At 31.1% G+C, this 18907-nt stretch overlaps 1 protein-coding gene across 1 annotated transcript; it reads left to right on the plus strand.

The window, feature by feature from the left end:
• Positions 1-3765: 3765 nt before the first annotated feature.
• LOC110652123 (glycine-rich RNA-binding protein) lies at positions 3766-4774 on the plus strand. Its single transcript, XM_021807636.2, has 2 exons — positions 3766-3970; positions 4229-4774. Exons 1-2 carry the CDS (start codon positions 3857-3859, stop codon positions 4592-4594), a joined length of 480 nt encoding a protein of 159 aa, XP_021663328.2. The 5' UTR covers positions 3766-3856; the 3' UTR covers positions 4595-4774.
• Positions 4775-18907: the final 14133 nt, after the last annotated feature.

Below are 18907 nucleotides of genomic sequence, written 5' to 3' on the forward strand. Positions count from 1 at the left end.
ATTCAAAAATAAATTTTATCATGAAATTTATTTACAAATCGAATAAATTTTATCATAAAATTAAACCAAACAGAGTCTAAATTGTTATTTATTTCACCTAAATAACAGAGAGATTGAGGCAAGGGCATAGCTACAGCTCTGCTAGCGAGGTCAATTGACCCACTAATTTTTTTTTTAAATATTAATAATTTCTATTAAAATTCTTATATATATTCTTAATGCTGTTGATGAATTTTAAATTTTATTCAATATTTCTATTGAAAATTTTCTCCTAATCTTGGAGTCAAAATTTGATTAGAATATATTAAAGTTTAGTAATTATTTACTGAGGAAGTAACTTGACAATTTTTAATGAGATTTTTCCATTTAACAATTACATATTATGTGAGCTAAAGTATATATATAAAAAATTCATATTTAATATGAATAAATTACATATATATTTTAATTAGTTAATTAATAATTAATTACTAATATTCATATTTAATATATAATTAAAATATATAAAATAAATATATAATTATTTTTATTGTGAAATATAAAAAATAATATAATTAAATATCATATATTTCATTTTAAAATAAAATTTAATAAATAAAAAAATTGACATATTTTATTAAAAAATAAATTTATTTATTTATTTGCTAGTGACACCATATTTTATAAATAAAAAATATTTTTATTCAAATATTTTTTAAATGCATGAAAATAAAATTTTTATCCTACTAATAAAAAATTTTGGCTCCATCACTAGATCGAGCTGATGAGATAAATTTTAAAAAATTATATAAATAGTTATTATATTTAATAAAAATAAGGATAAAATTAGAAAAAAAATTAATTAATATTAATTAATTTTTTTAAATTTAATAGATAATTTTAAATAAAATAATTTTTTTAAAAATAAAAGACAAACCTATCTTAGTTAAATAAATCCACACTTATTTTCTTTATCTATCCTTTCATATACTCATTATTTTAGAAATGATATTTAAAAAGAAAAAATTCGATAGACGGAAGCTTAAATATAAATATATTAAATGATTAATATATATTTAATTTATTATCATTGGAGTGACGCATGCAATACGACAGCTATGCCAGCTAACTTGGAGTGTGTATTATTTTTTGTAATTAAATTAATTAAAATGTTTGTAATATTCAATTTATAATTATTTTTCTTAAATAAATAAAAATTATTATAAATATAATTTTATTTATATTTAATAAATTATATTTTAATCGTTGATTTGTTTAATATTTTTTTAATTTAATTTAATTAGGAATTAAGCAAAATGGAAGGGACACGATTGTAATTTCAGCGTTATCAGGATATTTTCCAAGACCATAAATATCGGCAATTTTCGTCTCTATCCACTCTCACCCATCTCAGCACGATTGTGGACCCCACTTGACCCGAGTCACCTCGTTTGTTAACCATGGTTTACCATTCCTTAAACACCCACCCAAGCCTACACCAACCGGTCCTCACGATTAGGTTTCCTGTTAAAATTGGTAATTTAGCGATTGTTTAACATTTTTATTGTTATTGTTATTGAAAGTGCTATTGGGAGAATTATATTTTTAAATATATTAATTAGGTAATATTAAAAATAATTAAAAATTAATTTTAATTATAAAAATATTAAAATAATAAAATAATAATTTTTAAATTATTTTTTTAATTATATTTAAAATTATATTTTTGTTTAAAAAAATAATTTCAAATTTCAAAACTTAATATTAAATAAGACATTAATTAGACCACTGACTTTTATAATTACTTTCAAGTGGTTTCTGTTATCATTGATTCTGATTTAGCCTCTATCCGACTTTCAATTTTAATTTATATTTTTCTTTTTTAAAAAGGTGAAATTTGTTAGAATCAAAATCATAAATAAATGAAAATTTATTATTATTATTATTATTATTATTATTATTATCATTATAAAGTGCTAAACTAGACTAGTTTGCAGTGTCAAATTTCTGATTTCAATCTAATTTGACTCATGTTCAGAGAAGAGATTGAGATCAGCTCTCATTTATGTTGATTTTGAGCTGCATTGAAATTTATAATTGATTAATGGTCTGAGGTTCGAGTTTTAATTTTTTCAATCACCGTTCGATCTTGATTATGAGTATTCTATAAATAGGTCTAAAATAAGAATGACAACAGGGTAGATCGGAGTGAGGACTTCTCAATCAAGAATTGGGACGAGATGAAATGAATTTTTTTATTTTAATTTATCATTATATAATATAAATTTATTTGTTAAAAATAATTTTAAGTTAAAAAATATAAGCTCAAACATAATTAGAATGTTATTCTTATATATTTTTAAAATTATTATATATAAATATAATTCAAATATATAAATACACAAAATAAATTATTTTTTAATAAATAATATAATATATTATTATCGAAATAGGTTATGAGAATTAGGGTCAAAGTAAATCAGAAAAAATTACTTGAGTTTAAGCGAATTGGATTGAGTTTGATAACATTACCATCCATAATCTCTATTTATTTGATTTGATTTCAACCTCAACATGGTATGTGGTTAGAAGTACCAAAATCAACTTGCTTATAATTTTATTTGAATATATTCATAATCATGAATATTGCATGCTCTTGAAAGTCTCAAATTAAATTGAAGAATTATATTATATTAATATTTATTTTATTATTTTTATTTTTTTTTATAATTAAACTTAAACAATTGTAGACGCTTTACTAGTCTAAAAATTAATTTTATATAAAGATGATAATGAGTAGAGTATCAATAAATATTATAATATTTAAATTTAAACTTGATTAATATATTTAATATTTGAATGTATTCTAAATTCGATTATTTTTATTCAAAAAATATTTAAATTATTTAATTTTATATATTTTAATTTATAATTTATATAAAAACTTTTTATTAATAATTTATATTTAAAAATTTAATAATTCTATAAAATATTTGAATTCTATTTACTTTAAAAATAATTCATAAAAAATTATTAATATTTTTATAAAAATATATATTTTATATTTAACTAAAAATAAATAAATTCGAGTAACAAATGCTTAATATTCAGAATTTAAATCCATCATAAGTATTATTTTCTAAATTTAAATTCATTTCAAATTTGATTATGCATTATCAAAACCTATTATATTAAAGTTCGATTACATCAAATACTCACAAATATACGGCTTTTGCCATCTCTAATTTTATACGTAAGTTTTTTCTATTATTTTTTAGATATATATCCCATCAAAATTTAAATATATATTATAATTATGAATTATATATAATTTAATATTATTTTTCATATTTTTATTATTAAATAATTTGAACTATAAATATGTTAAATTATTTTTAAATTTTTTAATTATAAATATATGAATATATTATATAGTATGCTTTTTAATCCTTAAGTATATATATTTTATAATTAAAGACTATATAATTAAAATATAAATAAAATATATACTATACAATAAAGTGTATTAGCGGTTTATATTATACAATTAAAGTTGGATTTAATTGGAATTCTTTTAGCCTCAAATTGAAATAAAAAGTTAAATCACCACGAGCGCTTTCGCTACTCCGCTAATCCCTGCTCTGGTTAACCAACTCAAAAACCCGCAAAGATCAGGATATGCTTAGCCCCGTAACCAAGCATCCCTGCACGGTCACCGTCTGCAATTTTAACCCCCAGTCAGCTCAGCTAACCATAGTTAACTCCCACTCCTTCTATAAAATCATGGTTTAGCCTTAGGCAGGTATCTCATCCTTTACTTCGCTATAACCCTAGTTTCCTCTTGAGGGTTTCTTTTTCAATCCTTTTTCCAAACCCTATGGCGTCTACAGAGATAGAGTACAGGTGCTTTGTCGGCGGCCTTGCCTGGGCCACAAACGACCAAGCCCTCCAGGAGGCCTTTAGTCCCTTTGGCGAGATCCTTGAATCGAAGGTCGGTTTGCGTAGTCGCAGAGATCGGATCTGACCGACCCCATTCGGCTTTGTCGATCCAAAATCTGTGATCTGTTTGTGTTACTATAATCTCTGTGTTACTGTTCTTTTATGTTACTAACCTCAAATCGGTACGTTCATCTTCATCCTTTGGGCGAAGATCGATCGATTTATTTTTCTTTTATTTCTTTGATTATCAGTTATGGATTTGGTTTTGTTCGGGCTTAGTTCTGATTGGATCTGTTAATTTTGTGTTTAGATCATCAATGATAGAGAGACTGGCAGATCTCGCGGGTTTGGATTCGTGACCTTCAACAACGAGAAGTCGATGAGAGATGCTATTGAAGGAATGAACGGTCAGAATCTCGACGGCCGTAACATTACCGTTAACGAAGCTCAATCCCGCGGAAGCGGAGGTGGTGGCGGTGGATACAGCCGTGGCGGCAGCGGTGGCGGCTATGGTGGTGGCGGACGACGTGAAGGTGGATACGGTGGTGGTTACAACCGCGGAGGTGGTGGATATGGCGGTGGTGGTTACGGTGGGGGTCGGGACCGTGGATATGGTGATGGTGGATCTCGTTACTCAAGGGGTGGTGGTGCATCTGACGGGAACTGGAGGAATTAGGAAGTAGTAGTTCTGGCTTTGTTGTTTGCTTGTGAGTTGTGTTGGTTTTATGATTCCTGTAGGGTGCTCTGTCAGTGTTGTTCCTTGAATGATGATGTAGATCATTTTTGATCGATGATTATGTTTTTGTCTATAGATCTTGTTTGCAAGTTCTATGAGAAAAATTTCAGTTTCCTATCATTTTGTGTTTCCTCCTTTATAAATATATATTTTTAGATATTTTCCTGAATTTAATTTCTATTATTATTTGTAAGGTTTATTTAATTTCGGAATAATTTACTAGCAAGAAAATTTATAATTATCTTTATATTTGCTCACCAGCCAACAGAACGCATTGATCAATAATAATTTTTTTTTAAATAATAATAATAATATTGTTATTACTGCATATGAACAACTGTTGATATTATTATTTCGAGAAAGGCGTTGTACTGTTTAGGGTATTGCGGATATTCCTGGGTTCCTCTATTATTGATGGGTTAATTTTTTAGCTGGAAGATGTTGACATTCATAGGTGACTCTGATGTGTCAATTTTTGGGTAAATAAAGTAATATTTGTATGTGCATTGAGATTTTATTTAATAAATCGAAACTATTTTAATTAATTTGAGATTTGTAATTTTTGTAAGCAAGATTTATAATTTAATTATTAAAAAAAGGGCAAATGAAAGCAAATGGACCAGGCTAACAAAAACTGAACCCGAAAACTAGGGAACAAACTTGGGGGCCCAAATGTATACTGGCCCAATGAATCCTGGGCAAGCCCACTTGACCAACAGCCTTTGAAAATGTCTCAAAAGTTCATAGTTTTATATATGGCCTAAACCATCTGGATATGGGTTTTGGTCCAAAACCATCTATCAGGAGAATTTCAATTGATGCTGGACTCATCCACGATTGATGAGAAGAGTTGAATCATTTTATCAATGCGATCAGGTTGGAGTTTCTATCATAAAGTCATATTTTTGTGTATGACTGATTCTGAAATCCTTTATTCCTCTACAGTCAAGTCCCATGAATGTCAGAGATGGGAGATTCAAGCTTCCATACAAGCTATTAAGGCTGCTATATCCTCCTCGTCCCAAGTATCTTTGTCCTTGATTAAAAGGGCTGCAAATCAGGCAGCAAATTGCATTGCTAAGTTGTATCTTAAAGGTTCCCTTTCTTCTAATTGGACTGCTTATCCTCCAAGGGAACTTGTGGCTGTATTAACTTTCTAATGCCTCAGGATTTTTTAATGCGTTTGATAAGCATGGTTGAAAAATTTTTTTTTTATTAAATAATTATTTAGTCTCTGAGATATAAAACTCAATTCAACTAAGCATTTATCCAAAAAATTTATTTGGGATCGGCTATATGAATTCTCTTTCTCTACTCTAAAAGATTTTGAGTTAAATTCTTGAAATTGTGTAATATTTCTAGGACATATTGTACTACTCTTCCAAGTTAGTTTAGATATACCTCTTCTTTTCTTTCTATACTCTAATTCAATGTGCTTTACTTGTCTAACTGGAGTCTCCATATGTTTACGCTTCACATAACTAAATCATCTCAATCTCCTTTCTCTCAACTTATCCTCAATTGGCACTACTCTTTCCTTTTCTCTAATACTCTTATTGCGGATTTTATCTAATCTAGTATGACTACTCATCCACTTTAATATTCTCATCTCCGTAACTCTCATCTTAGACACATATTTATTGCCCAACACTCACTACCATATAACATGGTCGGTCATATGACTGTACGGTAAAATTTTTCTTTCAACTTATTGGGAATCTTACGATCACATAAAACTTCCGAGGCAAGTCTCCACTTCATCCATCTGACTTTAATCCTATGACTAACATTCTCCTCATATCCTCTATCTACTTGAATGATTGAGCCGAGATATTTAAAGTCATTACTTTGGGGCACTACCACTCCATCCAAACTAACTCCGTCCCTATCACCAGTTCGGCCTTCACTGAACTTGCAATGCATGTATTTTTGTCTTCGTTCTACTTAACTTAAAACCCTTTGACTCTAGAGTACTTCTCCAAAGATCTAGCTTTCTATTGACTTTTTCTTTTGTCTCATCGATCAGAACTATATCATTTGCAAATATCACGCACCAAGGAATACTCTCTTGTATATGTTTTGTCAATTCATCTAGAACTAATATAAAAAGGTAAGAGCTCACAGCTGAACCTTGGTATAATCCAACAGAGATAAGAAAATCTCTTGTGTCCTCTCCTACTGCGCGCACAATAGTAGTTGATCCTTCATACATATATTTCAATACTTGTATGTACCTAATAGATATCCTCTTTTGTTCTAACACTCTTCATAAGACATCTCTTAGAATACTATTATAAGTTTTCACCAAATGGATAAAAACCATATGTAGATCTTTCTTCACATTTATATATTTCTCCATTAAACTTTTAATGAGAAAGATCGCTTCCATAGTTGAACGATCAGGCATGAAGCTAAATTGATTGAGAGAGATAGAAGTATCATGACGTAGTCGATGTTCTACAACACTCTCCCACAACTTCATGCTATGGCTCATGAGTTTAATTCTCATATAGTTTGAGCAACTTTGTATGTCTCCTTTATTTTTTAAAATATGTACTAAAATACTCCTCCATTCATCAGACATTTTTTTTTTGAGTTTAGAATCTTATTAAATAATTTAGTTAATCATGCCATTCCCACATCTCCCAAACACTTCCACACTTTAATCGGTATTTCATCGGGTTCACAGGCTTTATCCACTTTCATTCTTTTATGTGCTTTCTTTACTTCCGAAGATCTAATCCTTCTAGTGTAATTCGCATTCTTTTCTATTACTTTGTAGTCTATATTCACGCTATTATTACTTTGACTATTATTAAAGAGATCATCAAAATAATTTCTCTATCTTTTTTTAATGTCCTCAACTTTCACAAATACTTTTCCTTATTTATCCTTAATGCACCTAACTTGATTGAGATCTTGACATTTCTTTTTCTCTCCTCCTTGCTAATTTATAAATATCTTTCTCCCTTTCTTTAGTTATAAGTTTCTCATATAACTTTTCAAAGGCCTGTGCTTTTTCTTGATTAATCGTCTTTTTTGCCTCTTTCATTGCTATCTTGTACTGTTTATAAGCCTTACATTATCACACTTAGATAATTTCTTATACCATTTTCTCTTTCTCTTCACTGTCTTTTGTACTTCCTCATTCCACCACTATCGCTCTTTTGAGGGTGGTCCATATCCTCTAAACTCTCCAAGTACTTTTCTAGTTATTTCTCTAATCTTTGATGCCATATGTATCTACATACCATTTGCCTCCACATCCAGCTTCCATGCTTCGGACTTGAGAAGCTTATTTTTGAACTTCATTTGCTTTACTCTTTCGAACTCCTACTATTTTGTTCAAGCTACAATATTTCTTTTAGCCTTATTTGAAATGTTCATAAACTTGACATCCAAGACTACTAACCGATGTTGACTTGTTAAAACTTCTCCTGGAATAACCTTGTAATCCTTGGCTATAGCTCTATTTGTCTTCCTGGTTAAGAGGAAGTCAATTTGGCTTTTATGTTGTCCACTTTTGAAAGTCACTAAATGCGACTCCCTTTTTATAAAGTAGGTATTTGCTAGTATTAGGTCGTATTATTAGTAGTATGCTTTAGAGCATATCATGTAGTATGTATCTTGTATACATTTTATTAATAAAAGGTAATTTCACTTTTTCGTTTACATAATGTATTTATGTGTAATAGAAAAGGTCCATTGATATTTTATTAGAAATTCTATTCTTAAGTTGTTAAGAATATGAGTGACAGTATTTCTAGCATAAAGTATCATAAATTGGTTCACAGTCGAGGATACTTCACACAGGACATGACTTGTCCAGAAAATTGTATTCATGTTTGTTCCCAAGGTATTTATATGAGATATAAATAAGATGGAATGGTGAGTCTCATGCCATATAACAAACATGATAGGCACTTATACATGATAAGTAGGCCGAACCAGTGACACATATAACAAGCACAAGGAGTTTACTCTAGTCAATGCATTGTCATATATCATATCAGTGCATATAATCTTTAGACTTGAGATAACACAGTTATCTTGTATATAGGTGGTTTGAGTTTGATACTGCTTTCATACTTGTACTGTGTATGGGTATATGGGCATGTGTTGGCTCTTACTAGTTATATATGGAGATAGGTATTGATCAAGATGGAATCTGTTACCCTAAGTAAATAGGGATAAAATCCTATGTTCATTTAATTGTTCTTGATGTTTCAAGTTCCTGGCTAGGATAGACAGATTTAGTCAGAAAAGAGTTTCTGATAAGAAAATCTAATTAATCAAGAACTGGAATTAAAAGAGAATATAATATTCATAGCAAATGGGGTTTGACATAAACCATGACTCCAGCTCGAATAGAAATTTTATAACAGAGAGATTCTAGTGCATGGTAACATATGATTAAAGGTTCATTTAAGGTATTCTTTGTTATTGATTGGGTGGCCATGGCACGCTATGCTAGGTGTCAACCATGGTTTATGAGATGCCTAAAATGATTTAGAGAAATCATTCATGGTAAGAAAGAGTTCTGATGATATTAAGAGTTGATATCATATCTCATTGCCAATTAGTGATGAGCCTAGTGAGTCATACACAAACACAAGATAATTACCAAGTAAAATATGATTTAATTGATTAATTAAAGAGTTTAATTAATTAATTAAATATGTTTGATTTGCAATGAGATTGCAAAGTTTCTAGCATGGCTTGAAACTAAATATAGGTTATTGGATGTATAGTATAAGTTAAATTTATATTTAAAGTGTTTAAATATGAATTTAATTGTGAGAAATTAATTAATAGAGATTAATTAATTTATATTTGATATAAATTGATTAAAAGAGGATAAATAATGATTTTGGGTTGAGAACTCAAAATTACAATATAACGGTAATTTGGTCATTTCACATAGTGACATGTGACACCATGAGATGGTGACACATGGCATCATATAAGTTTGCCATTTGTCTTCCTATCATGCAAGGTGATCAAAGTCAAGATTAAGTCTACCTTTGACACTTGGGTTAATGTGATTAAGTCAATTAAAAATAAGATGCAATGTGGTGGTGACATGTGGCATAGGGTTTAAGTGACTTAATGACCTAATTATAAAAAGAAAAAGAAAGAAGAATAAAACATAACATTCTCTTCCTCAAGGGTGGTGGCAGCCCATGCTCTCCCTCTCCTCTTCTTCTTTTCTCATTAATTCAAAGAGAATTGCCCAAATTCCTTTGAATTAAAATTGGTAGAAATTGTTTCTAGTGTCCTATACACATATACAACCTCTCTAAAGGCAAAAACTCAAATTATAATTGGTTGGCAAGGCTTGAGAAGCTGATTTAGAGGCTGCCCATTGGTGATCTTGGTGTGGACAAGCTAGAGGGACAACACTTGGGGTTCTAGGTGCTTCCTAAAGGTGCCAATTATATTCATAGTGCATCAAAGAGGTTAGTGCTCAAACTCCTCTTTTAAACTAGGATTTAAATGAATTAATTTATTAATTTACAATCTTAAATGATAAACATAGATCCTAATACATATTAAAAGTGTTTTAATATGTAATTGAGCATTGAAATTAATTAGGCACATAAGAGATGTGACATGATGCATGTAATCCTAGAAGAAAATTTTTGAAATTCAATACTCTAATGAACTAATCACCATGCTTTCGGTCATTCAATGGTATCAGAGCCACTATATTTGCCATTTAGATTGAATATTGAGATTTAATTATGTGATTTTGATCAAAACATGGTGGCAGCATGAATGTAAGTGTTCATCAATGTGGCGGCATGAATGTAAGTGTTCATCAATGTGGCGGCATGTTTGAATACCCATGGGTGCTCATGGTTTGGGCTTCAATATACAATTGTTGTGTATTTAAGGCCTATAATTAGGCCGATGACTAATTAAATTATTTGATTAGGAATTTTAATCACACAATTAAATTTTGAAAATTGTTTTCAATGTATTAAATTTGGAAAGAGTTTCTAAATTTAAATTTGTTCGAATGAGATTCAAATCTGAATTTTTAAATTTGTTTGAATGAGATTCAAATCTGAATTTTTTTTTGTTGAATTTGTGATATTCAATTTAATTTTAGTATGTATGTTTTATTTAATTGTTAAATTTTAACATGCATGATGGATGATCATGGACAATAAAAGACCAATGTGATTGGATTTATTTCTTTTATTTATTTTTGGTTGTAAAATAATTAATTTTATTTTGGTGGCATGTATTATAATTGTTGTAATAATTTGGGTTGTAATTTCATTTATTTGAGGACTTTAAAGTTCATATTCTTGTAAATTCACATTGGTATACCAAGGATTATAATGTAATTGGATTGTAAGAAGATCATGGAGGTCAAAAGCATTGGTGGAACCAGTGGGAGGAAATCAAGATCAAGTGTTGATTATGTACTCATTCAGCAACTCTTGTAAAATGAATGAATGAAATACACCTAGGAATGCCCTGATTCAATTCTTGGTGGCTCAGAATTGAATCCCTTAAAAAGTCCATGATCATACCATATTTATTGTTTATCCATATATGCATGAGATATATGGGAATGTATGCAGGTATATGATATATGCATGCTAATTGGATAATGTGCAAAGTGAGACCATAATAGTAATTGAGCTGACCACTAAATTTTCCAAACAAATGATTAAGTTGGAAATGGTATAATTAAAGTAATTATATCATGGGCCCTCTATTGAGTATTTTAAGAAATTTTAAATACTTGCATGTGATGCATTTAATTTAAGAGATTTTCTTAAGAATAATTATTAAGCATGAGATGTTGTAAATATGTAAATAGTTGATGGCCAATAATGGATGTGCCTGAGGGCATTAAAATTATTTACATATTTACTGGCTCACTGAGATCAACTTAACTAATGCAAGATAAATCAATAATAGATGTGCCTGAGATTTTGAGCATTAGGGGTTAGATAAAGGATTAAACCTCACATGAGATGTGATGGACAAGGAGTTGCTCACTTATAGTTTATTGTAATTCCAAGAATGAATGTGCTTGAGGATGATCAATAAGACTATAAGAATTCAATCACCCACTAAAAATCCATCCAACTAGGATTTTTGTTTCCTACTTTGAAAGTGTAGGATTCGCCAAGTTAGTGGGAGGACCAATTTGATTAAAAGACTATAATCATTTTGATTAATTACTTGATACATTTACTAATTAATTTAGTTATTTTTTTATAGTTATTCTTCTAATAATAATAAGCACACAACAACCACCACCATCCAATATACTTGCGAGCATACTTGATTATAATAGGTTGATGGGACCTAATCTTTCAGATTGGCTAAGAAATTTAAAACTTGTCCTGAACCTAGAAAGTATTGGATATGTTCTAGACTCAAAGGTTCCTGGTCCCTTACCTCTAGAGGCCACTCAAGAGGAACATGATACTTTGGACAAGTGGAAGGAGCATGCTATGCAAGCCAAATGTTACATGCTTGCTTCTATGAGTAATGAGTTACAGAAGTAGCATGAGAACATGCAAATGCAAGTGAGATCCTCCTTCACCTGCAAGAGTTGTGTAGTGATCACAGTAGGAATGCTAGGTATGAGATATCTAGACAACTATTTCGCATGAGGATGTCTGAGGGACAGAATTTAGGAGATCATGTCCACAAGATGATTCGGCTTATTGAGCAGCTGGAACATCTTGACTTTAACATGGATTTTCAACTGCAGACGGATTTGATCCTTCAGTCCCTACCATAGTCATTTGGGAATTTTGTGATAAATTTTCATATAACTAAGCAGGAATACACCTTGGCTGGTTTACTTAACATGCTGGTTATTGCCCAAAAGAATATGTTGGGCAATAAAGGAAAAGAGGTGGCTTTGATGGCATCTTCTTCTTATGTTGGAAAGTCCAAAAAGAAGAAGGGCAATAAGAATAAGAAACCTCAAGTTCCAGGACCTTCCAAGAAGATAGCCAAACAGAAAGGGAAGACCAAAGCTGATGGAGGCAAAGGAAAGTGTTTCTACTGCTAGAAGGATGGGCACTGGAAAAGGAGCTGCCTAGAGTATCTTGCTTTTCTGAAAGACAAGAAGGATACACCTTCAGAAGGTATGTCTATATCTTGTTATTTAGATGCTGATGATACTCATAGTTTATCTACAGCTTGGGTTTTAGATACTGGTGCCAGTAATCACATTTCTTATGATATGCAGGAACTAGCAAACAGTAGTAGCTTGCATCCTGGAGATGTTAGACTCCGGATTGGCGATGACTCAACTGTCGAAGCTTTAGTCATAGGATCTAAATCTTTTTACATGTGTGGACATATTTTGTGTTTGAATAATATTTTGTATATACCTAATGCTTTTAAGAACATCATTTCTATATCTAGTTTGACTAGAAATAGTTATGAATTTTAGTTCACAAATGATGTTTGCAATATTTATTTTGGAAAAAAATATGTTGGCTCGGGTTATATGCATGATGATCTTTATTATTTGGATAATAATGATAAACACAAATTCAATGCAAGCAATTTAAATGAATGTAATGCCATGATGAAAATCAACTCAAATTCAAAATATATTTGACACTTAAGATTAGGTCATGTTACAGAAGATAGGATTGCAAAACTGGAGAAAACAAGGATTTTATCCTCGTTGGGTTCTGAACCTTCTCCAACTTGTGAATCCTGCCTTCAAGGCAAAATGACTAGATCACCCTTTATTGGACAAGGACTAAGAGCTGAAAATGTTTTGGAGCTAATACATAATGATGTATGTGGTCCATTTAAAAAAATGGTTAGAAGCGATTTTTATTACTTTATTACCTTTACTGATGATAAATTAAGGTTTGGGTATTTGTATTTGATGAAATACAAACATAAATTCTTTGAAAAGTTTAAAGAATTTAAATTTGAAGTAGAAAATCAAACAGGAAAAAGTATTAAAACTCTTCGATCAGATCGTGGAGGTGAATACTTAAGTACTGAATTTGATGAATACTTGAAAGAGCATAGCATTGTTTCCCAGCTGACTCCTCCAGGAATGCTATAACTGAATGGTGTATCTGAAAGGAGAAATCGTACCCTATTAGATATGGTACGTAGTATGATGAGCTATATTGATATGCCAATCTCCTTTTGGGGATTTGCATTAGAATCAGCTTTGCATATTCTGAATAGGATTCCATCAAAATCAGTTTCTTCCACACCTTATGAGATATGGCATGGAAGAAAACCAAGTCTTAAGCATGTTAAGATTTGGGGTTGTCTAGCTTATATCGAAAAGCTGAACACTAATAAATTGAAAATCAGATCAGAAAAGGATCGATTTATTGGATATCCAAAAGAAAGTTTTGGATATTATTTTTATTTGCCTGTATCACAAAAGGTTAAGGTAAGCAGAGATGCCTTATTTCTTGAACAACAGTTTATTCAATAAGGAGGCAAACGAAGACAAATAGAGTTAGAATTAGAGAATTCTGACCAACCAACAGATCAAATGGATATAGATCCATCTAGTCAACCTACACCTATTGATGAAACATCTACAGTAATTCCTCGTAGATCAACTAGGATATCTCACCCACCAGTGAGATATGGTTTTCTTCATGAAGATGAACAAGAGTTATTTACTCATGAAGAAGTAGATCATGGAGATAATCCACTCACCTATGAAGAAGCTATATCAAATATAGACTCTTCAAAATGGATTGAAGCTATGAAATCCGAAATTGATTTCATGCATAAAAACCAAGTTTGGGACCTTGTTGACCCACCTGACTGTATTGTACCTATAGAGAATAAATGGGTTTTCAAGAAGAAAATTGGTTCTGATAAAAAGGTAAAGACCTATAAAGCAAGGCTAGTTGCGAAAGGATTTCGCCAAAGACAAGAAATCGACTATGAGGAGACTTTCTCACCTGTTGCCATGCTTAAATCAATTAAGATTCTATTAGCAATAGCTGCATACTATGATTATAAGATTTGACAGATGGATGTCAAAATAGCTTTTCTCAATGGATACATTGAAGAAAATATTTTCATGGAACAACCTAGGGATTTTGAATCCCAAGATAGTTCCAAGGTATGCAAGCTAAAGCGATCCATTTATGGGTTGAAACAAGCTTCGAGGAGTTAGAACATCCGTTTTGATGAAGCCATTAAGTCATTTGGTTTTATAAAAAATGTGGGTGAACCATGTGTATATAAGAAGGTTAGTGATAGTGCTATCACTTTTCTTGTCTTATATGTGGATGATATTTTGTTGATAGGTAATGACATAGGTATGTTGACAGCTGTAAAGGTATGATTGTTAAATATATTCTCCATGAAAGACTTAGGGGAAGCAACCTATATTCTTGGAATTCGCATCTATAGAGATAGAGCGAAAAGAATAATTGGTTTATCCCAAAGTCTATACTTGGAAAAAGTGTTAAAGAGGTTTAACATGCTTGATTCCAAGAGAGGATTGTTACCAATGAGACATGGTATCCACTTTTCTAAAGAGATGGCTCCAAAGACACTTGAAGAAAGAAATAAAATGGCTAGGATTTCATATGCTTCGGCTATTGGAAGTTTGATGTATGCAATGATGTGTACTAGGCCGGATATCGCACATGCTATTAGTTTGACTAGCAGGTTTCAATCCAATCCAGGTTTGGAACATTGGATAGCTGTCAAGAATATCCTTAAGTATTTGAGAAGAACTAAGGATTTATTCTTGATTTATGGAGGTGGTGACTTACAATTGAATGGTTATACTGATTCTAATTTCTAATCAGATATCGATAATAGAAAGTCTACCTTCGGGTTTGTGTTCATTTATAATGGAGGTGCTGTCAGTTGGAAAAGTTTCAAACAGAGTACAACTGCTGATTCTATTATAGAGGCTGAGTACATTGCTGCATCAGATATTGCAAAAGAGGCTGTTTGGATATAAGGAACCCCGGTCTCACCAGAAATCCAAACACATAGAAAGGCACTACCACATTATTAGAGAGATAGTTGGGTGAGGCGATGTAGCCATGCAGCAAAATAGGATCAGCTGAAAATCCAGCTGATCCATTCACTAAGCCTATGTCACAAGCTCAGTTAGACTGACATCTTAAGAAGATGGGTCTAAGATATTGTAATGAATAGCTCTAGTGCTAGTGGGAGATTGTTAGTAGTATGCCCTAGAGTATATCATTTAGTATGTATCTTGTACATATTTTATTAATAAAAGGTAATTTCACTTTTCCGTTTACATAATGTATTTATGTGTAATAGAAAACGTCCATTGATATTTTGTTAAAAATTCTATTCTTAAGTTGTTAAAAATATGAGTGACAATATTTCTAGCGCAAAGTATCATAAATTGGTTCACAATCGAGGATACTTCACATAGGACATGACTTATCCAGAAAGATTGTATTCATGTTTGTTCCCAAGGTATTTATATGAGATATAAATAAGATGGAATGGTGAGTCTCATGCCATATAACAAACATGATAGACACTTAGACATAATAAGTAGGCCGAACCAGTGATGCATATGACAAGCACATGGAGTTTACTCTTATTAATGCATTGTCATATATCATATCAGTGCATAAAATTTTTAGATCTGAGATAACACAGTTATCTTGTATATAGATGGTTTGAGTTTGATACTGCTTTCATACTTGTACTGTGTATGGGTATATGAGCATATGTTGGCTCTTCTAGTTATATATAGAGATAGGTGTTTATCAAGATAAAATCTGTTACCCTAAGTAAATAGGGATAAAATCTTATGTTCATTTAATTGTTCTTGATGTTTCAAGTTCTTGGCCAGGACAGACAGATTTAGTCAGAAAAGAGTTTCTAACAAGAAAATCTAATTAATCAAGAACTGAAATTAAAAGAGAACATAATATTCATAGCAAATGGGATTTGACATAAACCATGACTCCAGCTCGAATTGAGATTTTATAATAGAGAGATTCTAGTGCATGGTAACATATGATTAAATGTTCATTTAAGGTATTCTTTGTTATTGATTGAGTGGCCATGGCACGCTATGCTAGGTGTCAACCATGGTCTATGAGAAGCCTAAAATGATTTAGAGAAATCATTCATAATAAGAAAGAGTTCTGATGATATTAAGAGTTGATATCATATCTCATTGCCAATTAGTGATGAGCCTAGTGAGTCACACACATACACAAGATAATCACAAAGTAAAATGTGATTTAATTAATTAATTGAAAAGTTTAATTAATTAATTAAATAAGTTTAGTTTGCAATGAAATTGCAAAGTCCTTAGCATGGCTTGAAACTAAATCTAGATTATTGGATGTATAGTATAAGTTAAATTTATATTTAAAGTGTTTAAATATGAATTTAATTGTAAGAAATTAATTAATAGAGATTAATTAATTTATATTTGATATAAATTGATTAGAAGAGGAGAAATAATGATTTTGGGTTGAGAACTCAAAATTACAACATAAGGGTAATTTGGTCATTTCACAGGGTGACATGTGACACCATGAGATGGTGACACATGACATCATATAAGTTTGCCATTTGTCTTTCTATCATGCAAGGTGATCAAAGTCAAGATTAACTCTAGCTTTGAAACTTGGCTTAATGTGATTAAGTCAATTAAAAATAAGATGCAATGTAATGGTGACATGTGGCATAGGGTTTAAGTGACTTAATGACCTAATTATAAAAGGGAAAAGAAAGAAGAATAAAACATAACATTCTCTTCCTCAAGGGTGGTGGCAGCCCATGCTCTCCCTCTCCTCTTCTTCTTTTCTCATCAATTCAAAGAAATTTGCTCAAATTCCTTTGAATTAAAATTGCTATAAATTGTTTCTAGTGTCCTATACACACATACAACCTCTCTAAAGGCAAAAACTCAAATTATAATTGGTTGGCAAGGCTTGATAAGCTGATTTGGTGGCTGCCCATTGGTGATGTTGGTGTGAACAAGCTAGAGGGACAATACTTGAGGTCCTAGGTGCTTCCTAAAGGTGCCAATTACATCCATAGTGCATCAAAGAGGTTAGTGCTCAAACTCCTCTTTTAAACAAGGGTTTAAATGAATTAATTTGTTAATTCACAATCTTGAATGACAAACATAGATCCTAATACATATTAAAAGTGTTTTAATATGCAATTGAGCATTGAAATTAATTAGGCACATAAGAGATGTGACATGATGCATGTAACCCTAGAACAAAATTTTTGAAATTCAATGCTCTAATGAACTAATCACCATGCTTCCGCTCCTTCACGTACGCCACGGCAAAGTCTAAGATGCTTTTCTCCTCCTCATTTCGGCTACTAAAACCAAAACCTCCATGAACATTCTCATAACCTTGCCTATCACTTTTTACATGTTTGTTCAAATCTCTACCAATGAGAATATTCTCTTTATTCGATATGCTTTATATTAGATCATCCATATCTTCCCAAAATCTTTGTTTACTTTCACTATCTAATCCTTTTTGTGGGGCACAAGCACTAACTGTATTTAGTGTTTCTCCTTCTAGTACCAGCTTTACTAGTATAATTCTATCTTCTACTCTTTTTACAGCTATTACGGAATCTTTCAATGTTTTGTTTATGATTATGCCCACTCCGTTCTTGTTCCTCTCCGTTCTGATAAACTACAGTTTGAATTATGAATTACCCACTTCCTTACTTTTCTTTCCTACTCATTTAGTCTTCTGAATGCAAGCAATATTCACCATTCTCCTTTCCAAAGTATCCAAAAGTTCCATTAATTTTTCTGTAAGTGATCCAACATTCCAAGTACCAATCCTGATTCTCCTCCTATCATGTTCCTTCCTAATTAATCTCCTTCTATGATATCTTTTATTGTTATCTATTTCTATCTTGTGTTCCGTTCCACTATCTATTTTACTATCTGTTCTATGAACTAACTTTTTTATCTATACCCCTCCATGATGTGGGAACCCTTGGTCTTTAAACACCACACCCGCGCTGGTATGGCGTGTCCCTTTCGATGAACACCCTACACTCTTGCATATTTCTTACTGCACCCGGGCTCTGATGTAGTACATCGTAAGTAGAGTACGCCCCAATGTTTATATCGTAAAAATCCATATCATGAGGTGTGATGAAATATTTATGCTGGTTGTCACCTACCACAATTCTTCTTTTTTATCCAAACTTGGGACCGGCTATATCAATATTAATATTAATTAGTTAGTCCTATTTTCAAAACTCAATTAATTG

The sequence above is a fragment of the Hevea brasiliensis genome, chromosome 15, assembly GCF_030052815.1.
Source record: "Hevea brasiliensis isolate MT/VB/25A 57/8 chromosome 15, ASM3005281v1, whole genome shotgun sequence".
In the NCBI taxonomy this organism is placed as follows: Eukaryota; Viridiplantae; Streptophyta; class Magnoliopsida; order Malpighiales; family Euphorbiaceae; genus Hevea; species Hevea brasiliensis.